This window comes from Ascaphus truei, chromosome 1 (assembly GCF_040206685.1).
Source record: "Ascaphus truei isolate aAscTru1 chromosome 1, aAscTru1.hap1, whole genome shotgun sequence".
Classification (NCBI taxonomy): Eukaryota; Metazoa; Chordata; class Amphibia; order Anura; family Ascaphidae; genus Ascaphus; species Ascaphus truei.
The window spans coordinates 149,100,085-149,114,542 of NC_134483.1; the positions used below are offsets into that span (position 1 = coordinate 149,100,085).

Sequence of the window (14,458 nt, forward strand, 5' to 3'; positions counted from 1 at the left end):
AACACTGTTAGTTGGGGTGAGCTCAGTGGGTATGTGCGGTCACAAGCTAACTAAGACTATGTGAGGCTGAGACAACTCACTTTCCGTTATGTGGAGCAAAGATGTATTCACCATCCTCTAGATCAGCAGTGCGCAAACTGGGGGGCGCGACCCCCGGGGGGGCGTGAGACTGACTGCGGGGAGCGCGGGTTTACAGAGGCCCCGCACGCTTCCCGGCGGCACTTAAATTAAGTGCCTGGGGAGCCGCAGGGCATCTGTAAACCTTTATTTACCTTGGCTCCGGCGGCTTCCCAAACACGACGCCATGGCAACGTGACGTCATGACGCCGGAGCGGGAGTAAGGGGGGGCGCGGAGGTGAGGGGACCGCCAGCAGCGGTGCGCAGGGAGTAAAGTTGGCCCACTCTTGTCTTATTCTTCTTGCCTCTATCATCCGGCCCTTTTTTTTTTTTGTTAATTGAAAGAAAATTGTTTGGGGTAAGAATTAGAACCTCTTCACCCACCTAATCTGTGCTTCAACTTCAAAAATATGTACACCAAATTGTCAAACTGCCAATGCGATGTTAACATTTTTATGCAGGCAAATATTCACAAATCATTTTTATTTTTCATTCATCCCCATTAAACGGTCAGCCTCCACACTCCTTTCTTTTCATGCTTTTTATGCCAAAATATAAATTTATAAAGAATTATACAGATGTAGTCAATCTTGCTTTCCCCTGTGTTCACAGTCAGAAAACCAATTTCCCACAGCAATTAATCCTTTCCTGCGGTAGACCCGTGCTGTTTTACATCTTTTGTAGTTCACACAGATGCCACGAGATGATGCTAGTGCAGAGGGAAAGTAAATTAAATATCTCAGGCCATTATTTTGAGCACCTACAGAAGACCATGTCATCCAAAACAGTACAGTGAAAGTGAAAAATGGCTGAAGCAGGGGGTAGCAACTCTGTGCGGGACAGGCTGGTGCTGCACCACCTTCACAAACACTTGGGTCTTCCATGATGAGGACTAAGTGGACCATCTATCTAGAGCAGGCCTGCACAACTCCAGTCCTCGAGGGCCGCAAACAGGCCAGATTTTCAGGATATCCCTACTTCAGCACAGCTGGCTCAATTAGTGGCTCAGTCATACTGAGCCACTAATTGAGCCAGCTGTGCTGAAGTAGGGATATCCTGAAAACCTGGCCAGTTTGTGGCCCTCGAGGACTGGAGTTTTGCAGGCCTGATCTAGGGTATGTTCTTTGCCACCTCTTTTTTATTTATCTATGGTTCTTTTCGACAAAGCCCAGACCTCATTGTTCTCCTTTTTCCTTGGGAGCTATTGGAGATGTGCTATGTACATTCATCTGGGTGACCTGGGAAAATAACCCTCGTGCACCTCCTCCCCAAGATATTTTCTTGAGTCTATCTCCACCTCTTTGATCTTTCGAAACATGTCCAACACCCTTTATCAATACGTTGGGGTCTTGAAAATGTTTTTTTATTGCGAGACACACGATGTAATAGAAAGCCTTAACGTATATTTCTAATGTGTTCTTGGATCCTACATTTTAACATCCTTTTAAACCCTATCAACATACTGGGTATTATAAGGGCACTCAACCATATATATCAAACGTGGCTGAGCAATTAATACATACTAAAATATCTTCACTATATATAACTGTTTGGGACACTTAGCGATGGCCTAAACCGAGACCGAAGTTTTATGAGTCACTACTGACATGAGAGATCTCTCTTCCCATGAGTGCTAAAGAGCATGTCCATACATACTACACTATATATGCACACACAGCTGTCTCTTACACATACAAATACTCTATGCAATTCAATCCCTATATACCAATAGGGATCACATAGTAGCTACACACACTTTTAATAATGCTACAGCCTCTTACATTTCCACACCTACCCACACCATTGATATACACTCCGACTCCACACACACTTTTTGTAAAGCGCTGTATACAGTGTGGGCTCTTTACCAATTTATATACACACACCTTACAATTTACACTGTTAAATTGCCCCCCAAGACCAACCTCTTTTGAAATCCTAGTTGGCAGAATCTGCCTCCCCTTCTCTAAGCCCGTCCTTATTGCAGGCATCTACCGCCCCCCTAAAGCCCCTCTACAATCTCTGACTGATATCACCCAGTTTCTTGGCTCCATTTCCTCTCAGAATGAGAACAGTGAGCTGCTAGTTCTTGGGGATTTCAACTTCAATTGGCTTGACCCTAAAAACCACAAAATCCACACACAAATCAAGTTGCTTAACCTATCGCAACTCATTTCCCAACCCACACGAACAAACCTGAAATCGCATAACCATTCCTTGCTTGACTGGATTCTCTCCTCAAATCCCAGCAGAATCCAATCCTCTGGCATCTTTCCTGACATTTTCAGTGACCATGCACTAGTGTACTGTGTAAGGAAAATTAAACCGCCCCAATCAAGCCATAAAGTTCTCCTCACTAGAACATTTAGAAACTTTAACCCACAACAGTTTCTGGCTGACCTTACCAACTGCCCTTGGCACAGAATCGATTTAATTCCTGACCCTGATTCTGTGCTCGACTATTTCCAATCCGAGTTCTTAAAACTCTGTGATACCCATGCTTCACTACGCAAAATAAGGGTACGGGATGACCACCTTCCATGGGTTACACCTGACCTTATAGCACTCTACCAGTTCAGGGATGCCTTGTGGAAAAGCCACAAAATAACTGGCACTACCAAGAATCTCAATCACTACAGATGCCTGCAGAACATGTGCACAAGGCAAACAAAAGCACAATATTACTCTGACAATCTCCTCCAGAACACATCAAACCCAGCTAACTTCTGGAAGGTTATCAACAACATATTCCAGCCTTCTAACCATCAACAGCCAAGTAATATCACTAAGGGCGATATTACTCTGACAAACCCCATCGACATTGCTAATGCATTCAATGATTACTTTGTGGGGTGTGCTACTAACTTATTAGCAAAACGCAACCCAAACCACAAACCTGAATCTCATCCTGGGAGTACCCACATAGCCCCACCCCCTCCCAACATTGCCCACAATTTTCAATTTGGCCCAGTATCCGAAGAGGAGATTAGACAAGCACTTCTCAAATTAAAACTAAGCAGCCAATGCGGACCCAATTTACCACAATCTAGGTTCCTAAGACTTGGTGCCCCAGCAATTGCCAAACCAATTGCTTCCACAGTCAACTCTATCCTGTCTGCTGGCCATATCCCTAAGACCTGGAAAGCTGCCAGAGTTGTCCCAATCTTCAAAAGTGGGGACAAAAACACTGTCTCAAACTACAGACCAATCTCCCTTCTCTCAATCCTATCCAAAGTCATGGAAAAATGTGTCCACTCCCAATTAAACGATTACTATAACAAGACAAATTTCCCTAGCCAATTCCAAACTGGCTTTCGCCTCAAACACTCTACCGTAACTACCCTGCTAAAAGTTTGCAATGAAATCCAGTGTGGAATGAAACGTGGTCAACTCACTGGTGCAGTATTCCTAGATTTTGCAAAGGCTTTTGATACTGTTGATCATGCTATCCTTCTCAACAAACTCCAGAGCTCTGGAATAGGGAAGCATGCTTTAAACTGGTTTCAGTCCTACCTATCAGGTAGATCCCAACATGTGTCCATCTCTGGCTCTAACTCTAACCCCCTGGATATCACCTGAGGCGCCCCGCAAGGCTCTGTTCTGGGGCCCCTACTCTTCTCAGTGTTCATCAATGATCTTCCCACAGCTTGTCAGGAAGCCTCAATACACATGTATGCAGATGACACAATCCTATATGCAAACAGCCATAGCCTCTCGGACCTTCAACACATACTTCAGTCTGACTTTTTCAGACTCGAAAACTGGATTTCCCAAAACAAACTGTTTTTAAACACTGACAAGACTGTAACAATGGTGTTTGGGACCAAGACTAAATTTTTGAAGCTTCCAGCGACTGAGCTCCAGATTAGAACCAACACTAACACCACCCTAACTCCTGTTACTAGTTTTAAATACCTGGGCATATGGTTTGACTCCCACTTAACATTCGGAATGCACATTGATACCCTGACAACCAAGACCTATGCCAAACTAGGTCTCCTGGTCAGAAAACGTATCACACAGCAGATGCTAATGCCAATTATTGACTATGGAGACATAGTATATGGCTCGGCACCTCAAACCCACCTTAGCAAACTTAACACCCTCTACAACTCAATTTGTCGTTTTGTTCTCCAATGCAACTATAACACACATCACTGCGAAATGCTCAAAGAACTAGATTGGTCATCACTCGAGTCTAGGCGCAAAGTTCACCTTTCCTGTCTTGCCTTCAAATTCTTTATGGGCAAACTACCCAGCTACCTGAACAAGCTCCTCACCCCTACCACATGCAGCACCTATCACCTGAGATCAGACTCCAAAGACTGTTCATGGTCCCAAGGCTCAACAAAGTGTCCGGCTGCTCTTCCTTCTCTTACCGTGCACCCCAAAACTGGAACAACCTACTAGAGACTCTTACATCCACCACCAGTCTAAATTCTTTAAAATCTAAGGCTGTCACACATTTTAATCTGGTCTGTAACTGTTTCATACGCCCATAATACAAATTATCTTTAACTGTGCATGCAATGTCTTGTATATAATGTATACCCTGCTCATTATGTAACTGTATTTGTAAACATGTATTATTTGTCTTAACTCTGTGCCCAGGACATACTTGAAAACGAGAGGTAACTCTCAATGTATTACTTCCTGGTAAAATATTTTTATAAATAAAAATAAATAAAAATAAATACATGCACACGCACACACACACACTATTTAACCCCTCAAGTCATAAATCGCATACTACACAAGGGGGGGTGTTACGTCTCAAAAACAGTGCATATACTGTAGAAATGTTATCTGTGACTAAGTTTAACCTTGCCTGCTTTATTCAATGTACCATCACAAATAAAAGCATCTCGTTAGCCACAGAACGGTATCGTCTATTCATTTTTGATTAGTAAAGCTCAGCTAACACGGTACCGATATATATATACATATATATATACGTATATATATATATATATATATACATACGTATATATATATATATACATACGTATATATATATATATATATACATATATATATATATATAACAAAAAACAAAACATAAAGAGATACTGGTTTTGCTGGTGATGGTCATTGCACCAGACCTTTCCTACATTCAGGACTTCTCTATTTGACTCTGTTACTCTGTGACGCTGCCCCGCGCTTGCGCGTCTGTCGGGACTTTGGGACGCCACTTGTGGTGATATACCCTTGATTTGATTCCTGCGACCCCACCTTCCAACTTCTCCCCTCCTTCTGCACGGAATGAATGTTCATGGCGGACTGGTTTCGGCTAGGAACAGGAGCAGCTGTACATCCTCTGGAGCCCCTGCTGGACGGTGGCTCAGAGGTGCCATACAATCGTTTGGAGTAGGACGTGTGAGCAAAGCAGCAGCAGTTTCCAGCGTCTGGCGAATGAGTATTACTCATTACATGCTTTAATACTTTTTATGTTTGTGAGTGCGCATTTGTTGGAGATATAATGGAATATTAAATTTTTGTATCTTAATATAATACACTAGGATCGGGCGCTTTCTTTTTTGTCTTGTAGATCCAGTGGGAGGTCGTTGTTTCCTATCTGAAAGCTGCCTACATCCTTATAGAGGGCCACTTCATATCCATCCACTAGGACTGGTTAAATATGTGATTTTTGTGGACTATATATATACTTTTTTCATTTGTGTATTATATTGTATTTTTTTTTTTTAAATTTCATTTTCCCTATTCCCCCATGCTCATTCATTTTATTCATTATATCATTGTTTTAATGTTACATTTTTTATTTATGCATGTTTATTCGTTTGTTTTGAATAGTCACTAGCATTATTAGTTTATGTTATACAGTTTTATTTTTTATTTTTGGTATTATATTGCTAAAGCATCATCTTTTTGGTATAGACCATACTTTATATCATATTTTATTGGTATTTTATATAATTCACTTTTTGATTATTTAGTCTAGTTTATATATTATTGCAGTTAGTTACCAAAAGCGCAGTCTTTTTTTTTGTATATATATATATATATATATATATATATACACACACACACACATATATCGTGAAAAAAGGGTCATTTAGATTAACTCTTTGGCCAAAGCATTATAAGCCTGTGAGCCACTTCAAGGCATGACCATAATATTGCAAGTCCTAACACTAGCTGATTAAAATTCTTATTTACCTGTATAATTACAGGAAGTAGCATCTCTGGGCTCCCTTTGTGTTTTGTTTTTTGTAGTATACAGTGCCATGCTCAGTAGCACTCCTTTTGACACTTATATACATATATATATTTTGTGGTAATCTGTGTTTATATATTTATATCGCTGCTTCCCCCACCCCCTGGGAGATCTTGCCTGGCTACAGTGTCTGTATGGTGCTTGGTACCTGCTTGGCTCAAGAGATGCTGAGAGTTCCGCAATTACATGGGGAAACATGACAGGCTTACGATGCTTCTCGGTGTTCTTCTCCTTGGTGACAGCGCCTCCAGTTATAGTAGGCTTCAGCACAGCTGAAAGCAGTCCCCACCATAACAGTCTTTAATCCCATACTCCTGTCCAATAGACTGCCACTTAGCAAGAAGTATAAAAAGGGATGCTTTATTGTCAACCACTGTTGATGTCATTACAGCGAATGCATTAGCTGTCAGGGTAAGTCCCAGGCTTCTAGATGGTGCTGGCCTGCTGGCAATCTTCAGGCCTTGCTAGATTAGCTCTGATGCACTCAGCCCATGAGGGGCTGGAAGCATGTCTCTCTCCCAGCCGTGAGGAGACTGTACATCCTTACCCCATGAAGGGGAAGCTGGACTGACTCTCACTACCCTCTAAGGGACTGAGCTCTTCCACAGGATTGTCGGTCACTGCCTGCAGCTACTAGGACTTATGTGACAGAGAGGCAGAAAGATAGCCTGGACCAGCCATGGTTATATATATATATCAAATAGTCTATACTGTTCTGTGGTTAATTAAATGCTTTTATTTGTGCGAGATTTCGAGATACAATGATCTGTTCTTCGGCCAATGTTACAATCTGTGGGTGAAGCCTACCCCTCCCCCTGTGCAGTATGCGATTTATGACTTAAGGCAATGATTCCCAACCAGGGTTCCACTGAATCCTAGGGTTCCGTGGAGCAGTCCCAGGGGTTCCGCCTAGCCACCCACACTCACAGTGTGGCCGGCAACGGCTTTCCTGACCCTTCCCCTCCCTCCAAGAGTCCGCTCTCAGGACTGCAGGAGCGCGCTCTGGCAGTGCAGCACGTCTGGTGCCTGCAGAGCGAGCGCATGCAGTCCTCCCTGCTCTTAGCTCGCCGCCTTCTGTCCGTCTTCACTGCCTGAGGTAGGCATATGGGGGGGGGGGAGGGAGATGTGAGATCCAGGGGGGGTGATATCAGATCCAGGGGGGGGGGGGGAAGTGATGTGAGATCCAGAGGGGGGAGTGATGTGAGATGCAGGGCGGTGGGAATATGAGGATGATGATGAGGGGTGCTGGGGGAGATATGAGGATAATGATGAGGGATGCTGGGGGAGATATGAGGATGATGATGGGTGCTGGGGGAGATATGAGGATGATGGGTGCTGGGGGAGTTATGAGGATGATAATGAGGAGTGCTGGGGGAGATAAGATGATGACCCACATGGAATAGGCAAAAAATGATATTTTGACCCAATTTTGAGTGATTGCTTAAATGAAGGTTGTGACAGTAAGGGGTTAACCAGGCTCTCAATAAAGGTCAAAGCACATGAATGGTTACCCCTGATCCGTATATGGGGGTTCAGGATTGTCAGCTCGAGCCCAGCAACTGTACATGCATCATTTGAACTTTGCGTAAATAAAGTATTTTTTGTGTTTTTGCCTTTCCAGGGATGCCAGCGAGCAGAGATTGCTTGGGCATAAGTTTCAAGGGGGGGTTTGCGGAGAAATTTTTGTCAGAATGTGCGTAGATAGTTTGGGTCCGGAGTTGTCGATTCCACAAACAATGTACCCGATAATCATGCTTGGTTCTCGGATACATGTAGGCACATTGTCCCGGCAATATCTCCCCTTGAAAACACTTGCCGATTGACCGCTAGGGTTCCCTGCTTCAGCACAGCCCAGAAAGGTAAATGGGGCAAAGGAATGCAAAGTGTCCCTGTAACTATAAACCTGTATTGGGGTTCATGGGCACTCCAACCATAATTATGAGGTTGTGAGGGGACTCTTAGAGTTCAGTCCAAGTCTCTTAGTGTGTGGGAAATAAAGGCTAGTAGAAAATAAAGTGCAGCTTTCTATTCTATTTCCCATACCCAAAGATTTAGGATTTATCAAGGAATATTTTATTAACATTATGTTTAGTAGTGTATATACTGTGTGCACTGTATATGAGCTGGGACTTTCAGAACCAATGTTAACAGACTACCAAGTTGGTGCCAGTGAGTCTGCTGAACATCGGAGATGAAAGCCACCAGTGGATGCCAGGAGTGTAAAAGCCATTTGGGTAGTAGAGAAGGGACCAAGTACCCACGTCCTGGGATGAATGGTAGTCGTCCAGGCTACCATTTGTCCCACCAGACTTGGAGGAGGCTGACCTAGTGGGTGGCATGTCAATAGCAAGGGACTAAGGTGGCAAACGCACGCATGTCCCTTGGCAGATTCAGATTCCCCATTTACCCGGCTTTGCTCTGATGGACTGTTCCAACAATGTGATTGGCTGTAGTATTTTGTGAATAAACTCCAAAATACTACAAGAAACCCCTAAGTCAATGAACGTTGAGATTTCTGGCGCAAGAAGACGGGCAGGCTTTTCAAAAGTGCTCTTGCGCGAATAGCAAGGCACAAGCTTCAGAAATGTCTGCCCGGAATATTTTCTAAGTTCCACATTTTGCGGCCAAGTTCTGAGAATTGACGTAGCGGTCGCGCCTGGGTTTTCAAGACGATTTTAGCGAGCGGTGGAATCCTGAACTTCATGCCAATTTGCGTTCCAGGACATTTCGGGCTAAGTCCTGGTCAGGGGAATCTTCTTATTTAGAGGTCCCTGCACCTAGGAAAGTAATTTTGACCCCCCCAGTAAGTGTGTCTTTTCTTATGTAGTTTGTGATTCACTGTGTGTATACCTTTTCATGCGAATACATTTCCAATTTATTTCACTTTATCTGTTTTGCTCAATGAATGATCCTGGTAAAAAGGTGTAAATGCCTGGTCTCCCGTGACAAAGATAACTGTTGCAATCAACTTTATTCATACAAGTTTTAGAACCAATATGTAAATCAATTTCATCATTCTCTAATTGTTTCAGTCGATATCGGGATGAAGTTAGGTTTTACCTCACAAGGCATTCAGAGGAATGAGGCAGAAACAGCTAGGTAGGTACAGTATAGATCTGTTTGGAGCAAAGTACTATGACCATGGTATCTATATAGTACAGTATCTACGGGTATCCTATTTAACCAACATTGATATATTGATCTACACTCTGAACTGAACCAGGCACACAGCGCCAGCTGTCATGCCCATGTCACAGCAATATTTTTCTCTTCTGTTGGACATTTTTGAGGGTTGTGAAATGTTTGACGGGATAAGGAGGGTGTTAAGGGGAAGGTGGGGGATAGAATATTTTGTTGGTAAGAGAAGTGTGTTATTGCGTGTGGTCGTGTTTGATGAATTAATGTGTGCACACTTTTTTTTACACACATTTTATATTTTAACAAAAAATATTTTTAAAACTTAAATTATAATGCAGGGGATGATTATAATCCAATTTTTCTTTAACAGGGACTTATCTAATACAATATTCTTAGAGTCCTTATTTTAATTTTTTTAACAATTAGTTTTGTGCACTTGCAAACCATTTAACATCAATGTGAAAACAGTCTTGGGAATACCCACATTTCTTACATCAGGAATCAAAATGACCAGATTTACTTCAGCTTCACTCAATTTTTTGTTCCACACTTTGTATGGATGAACCTATGGTCAGGCAATGTTTGCAGAGATAATTAACATGTAATCATACATTGGTTCTTTTATTATGCATGTGATATGATCTGGCAGCTTCTGACCGTGCCCCCATCTAGTTCACACCAGATGTATTTCCGTTAATTAAATAATGTAGTCAACGCCCCAAAAAATAAATGGTGGGGTTTGTCAGTTGTCAAGAGCCTGAAATAATGCAGCAGCGCATTAGTGCATCTTTGATATGGGCAACAAAATGCCATTTCTTCCAGAAAAATTAAGAGGCACAAGTCTACATTGTTTCAGTTGCCAATTTTATGGCAATATAATCATAAGCTATGTTCAAGAGCATAAAGGAGAGCTACTGTACTACTGGGATTCTAAGTGGACACACACTAACTTTCCGTGCCAGTGCCGTGACTTCTGGGAGATTCCGTGCCAGTGCCTCAAACAGCACTAATGCAGTTTAATGAATAGCCCTCACTATTTCTTAAAGTATACCCAGACTCTGAAGATTTATATGTTGTTGAAAAGTTTAGTTACTAAAAAAATAACAGTGATGGATGGTGGATGGGCACAGATGTTGTGCAACACCCACCTGCCCTTGTCAGTGACACCATTTTTTTAAGATCCAAACTCTCCCTGCATTAGGGAAAAAATGTCGCTAGACTTCCAAAACTAAGTGGGTCCCTATTCACCATTTTGCACCTACTGTCAGGCATCACTACAGTAGCTGTGACATTTTCCTACCCATGGACTAGCTTGGGAGATCCTACACCATCTCACACAGGTCTTAAAATGTGAATGTCCTATAAGGAGTCTGTGTGTGATTGCATGTGTGTACTTTAACTCTTCTAAAAATATTGTATTATGTACTTTTTCTTCTGTTCGCAATTATTTGGAGAAATTATATGATACTCAAACAAGTAAGAAAACTCTCTGGATCTCTCTACTGGCTTTAGTTCTTTGCTGATATTGAATATCGGACCCATGAGAAGATTTGGAGTTATTGGAGTGCTACATCTGCCATATATACACTTCCAGTTTGTGAGTGCTTCCATTACCCACTGTTAGTTAGTTTGTTTCACAGGATTGCACTGTGTGTGGTTTTTCTTTAATTCCCATATGCGGTTCCTGGGAGCTGCGCTCCAACTCTTGTGCCTAGAAAATACTAGACAGGGTATGACATTCTAAGTCATCTGAATTTTTTAGGGGAATAAGTGGTGGGATACATTGGAATAAATGGGATATCATATGAAATGAACGGAAATAAGTGATGGATTACATTGCATTTACTGTAAACAAAAGACACACACTAGCACACTAGCGTTGCCTATCAATACTAAAGAGTACAACAACTGACACAAAAATCTGCATTTGTTTCCATTTGTGGGTCAGCCGCGGTCACCGCATATAATCTGCAAAACGCAAATAATTGATGCGTATTTTTACTTAGTTTTTGCAGTCATGGGAACAGTAAGTCTGGCTAAATCCAAGCACTTTTTTTCCCTTCTTCTTACCAAAATTTTTTTTGTGTATAGTTGTAGCCACTTCCAGCTTCATATTGCAAAGTCCGTAACCAAACCTCACACTGATGAGACCCAAAAGGTTGAAACCGCTGTCCGAGTAGGTTTACTTGCTGTGCACAACCTCTTTAACCCAGGATGTGTGGGAAAAGCTGTGTAATACGGCAGACATAAGCTTATAGGGGTTCATGTTAAAATGGAAAAGAAGCAAAAAGGTGACACACAGTGCTCATTTGCATGTCATTTCCCAGAATCCCTGGCTGCAGTGGAAGCACTGTATGCTAGGAGACAATGGCGAAACGCAGGGTTGCAGACCTGTGAATGTGCTCACAAGTGGTATTTTTATTTGCATTATTATATATACCTTAACACATTATTTAGAATGTCCATAAGAAAATATTTTCAAAATAAGGATTTTACAAAAGAAAAGTACATTTTATAAAAAATAAATATGAACACACCAAAACACACAATGTATGTAAATTCTTAAACAAGAACATATATATATATATATATATATATATATATATATATATATATATATATATATATATATATATATATATATATATATATATATATGTGTGTACTTTAACAGCTCTTTTGAATGCTTCCAGTGCAGGAATAAACATTAGTTTGACTCAGATCTTAGCTTGTTACACTTCTAAATGCATTTGGGTATGATGAGGAACTGATAAGCTTCCGTTGCCAGAGATTCCACACCAGCTTTATCTACTTGACATGGACCATAACAAAAACGTCATTAGCTAAGCATGCCATTAAATCTGAATAGCTCTTCTGGCAATCTGCTCCGAACATACTTGATCTCAAATACATGGTTCGTCTTGAGGATCCAGCTTTAGTTGAAGGTCCCAGGGTCAACAAAAGGATATGCGAGAAAGTTTCCCAGTTTATTGCCATCTGTGTCATAATGAAACATTTTGAAACAAACATCACAGAAGAAGCAAGGGTCGTCTGGAGCAAGGCTGTCATCGTTTGTCAGCCACCTAAAAGGGGTCACAATAAAATATACATAGCAGTTAACACCAAATAGCTTTCAACAGAAGAAAAGGTTTCATAGCAAGAAACTGTTTTACTGTGCTTCAGTAGACTGGAGGAAAGCCCTCTCCTAACATGCTTTATGTGCTTCAGTAGACTGGAGGAAAGCCCTCTCCTAACATGTTTTACTGTGCTTCAGTAGACTGGAGGAAAGCCCTCTCCTAACATGCTTTACTGTGCTTCAGTAGACTGGAGGGAAGCCCTTTCCTAACACGTAGAAATAAAACCCATGATTTAAAGGGACAAGAACCACTTTGTTTAAAAAAACAAACAAAAAAAAACCTTCTTGTAAGCAACAGTTCAACTGTCTTTGTTAATCATGTTTAAAGCAAACTTTGGCTATTGCTTCCCCTCCCCCCATTATGGTTTTCGAGGGAAAATGAACCTTAAATACTGTTAAGCATATTTTGGCATTCATAAAGTGAAAGTTTCACTCTTGGTCTTATGGAAATCAAGATGACCTTTTTAGCAGACTCTTGAATGCCGACTAATCAATCAGTTAGATGTTTCCTTGATAATCTCCTATACTGACATCATTGCCAGGTATACCCCTCTACTCACTGACGATGCAGAGGAAAGAGAAGGAAGGAAACGTTTAGCTTAACATGTTGTGATACTATACATAAGGGAGGAGTTACTGAAAGTTAATTGGTTTGGTCTTCTCGGAGTCACAACACTGTTAAATGTGAAAAAGGAGGAATAATGCACTTTCAATGTGTTTTTTTAGCCATGTATTAGAAAACGATTATCATTAGGTTAATACTACTGTAACAGGGACTTATCCCTGATTAACCTGCCTTTATATACTCTGAGGAATCCAGCAGGGAGCTGGTTATTTGCAGCCAGGCAATTAACCAGGCTCCACCTGGCTAATCAGAGCTCTAGAAAAACCTCCTGTGAGAAAATGCTCGAGAGATTTCCTTAGCACATTACTGGCCTGACCTGAGGAGAAGATGATGTCTTGAACACAAAGGCTGTACTGACTACAAGAACAGACTGATATTCCTGGGAGCAGCTGGACTGCAAAGCCTGCATCTGGAAAACCGGAACAACCGGACCAGTACGGTCAGATAAGACTTTTGTATATATTGCTCCCTGATAAACTGTTCTATGGTTTTTGGACTGGGAACTGGCTTGTCTCGCCAGTCAAAGATAGTTAGGGCATAGATTGTCTATTTAGTCTTTAAAGTGGAGTAGGTGTTTGTTTGTTTTGTTTTTGTATGCTGTACAGAGTTTAAAGGAACGGGCTCAATAAAGCCATGTTTTAATTTCACCCTAATCAGTCTCCATTAGTGTACCTCTGCACACATCTCTTACAAGTACCAATAAACACAAGAGTTGCCATTGCATCATTACTTCATAATAGTATAAAAATAAAATATAAAACATATGTGCATGCAAAAATAAATTGTCACCTACTTGGCAGTGTACAATTTACACACATGGCACTTCCTGGTCCACAACCAATGTCTCTTGATTTGCAACGGGTACAGAGTCCTATCCAAACAATCCTCATGATGTATCAATCTTTCAAAAAAAGACAAAATCACATTTAATCACCAAACGTCTGAGGACAATTCAACGTTTATGAGAGAGCAAGATCATAGGAAGAAAAATGTTATCCTACAATAATAATAGTTAAAAAAAATAATAATAATGGATAAACCAGCTCCCCTTTATTTTCACATGACATTGGTAGAGTGTTCTTTTTTTTTTCTCTTAAAATCTAGAAACTCTTTTTGTGCTTTGCTGAATCAGCTGGTCACAGTAACAAAAGTATTAATAGGCTACTTTTGGCGAGATTAGGAGCTGCAGAAGTAAGGTCATATGATT

At 41.3% G+C, this 14,458-nt stretch overlaps 1 protein-coding gene across 1 annotated transcript in view; it reads right to left on the reverse strand.

Moving 5' to 3' along the window:
- Positions 1–11,873: 11,873 nt before the first annotated feature.
- Positions 11,874–14,458, reverse strand: part of SNAPC3 (small nuclear RNA activating complex polypeptide 3) — a 52,745-nt gene continuing 50,160 nt past the window's right edge. Inside the window, 2 exon segments of the mRNA XM_075595819.1 lie at positions 11,874–12,573; positions 14,045–14,152. Of these exon segments, the coding sequence (XP_075451934.1) occupies positions 12,426–12,573; positions 14,045–14,152 (256 nt within the window). The 3' untranslated portion in view covers positions 11,874–12,425.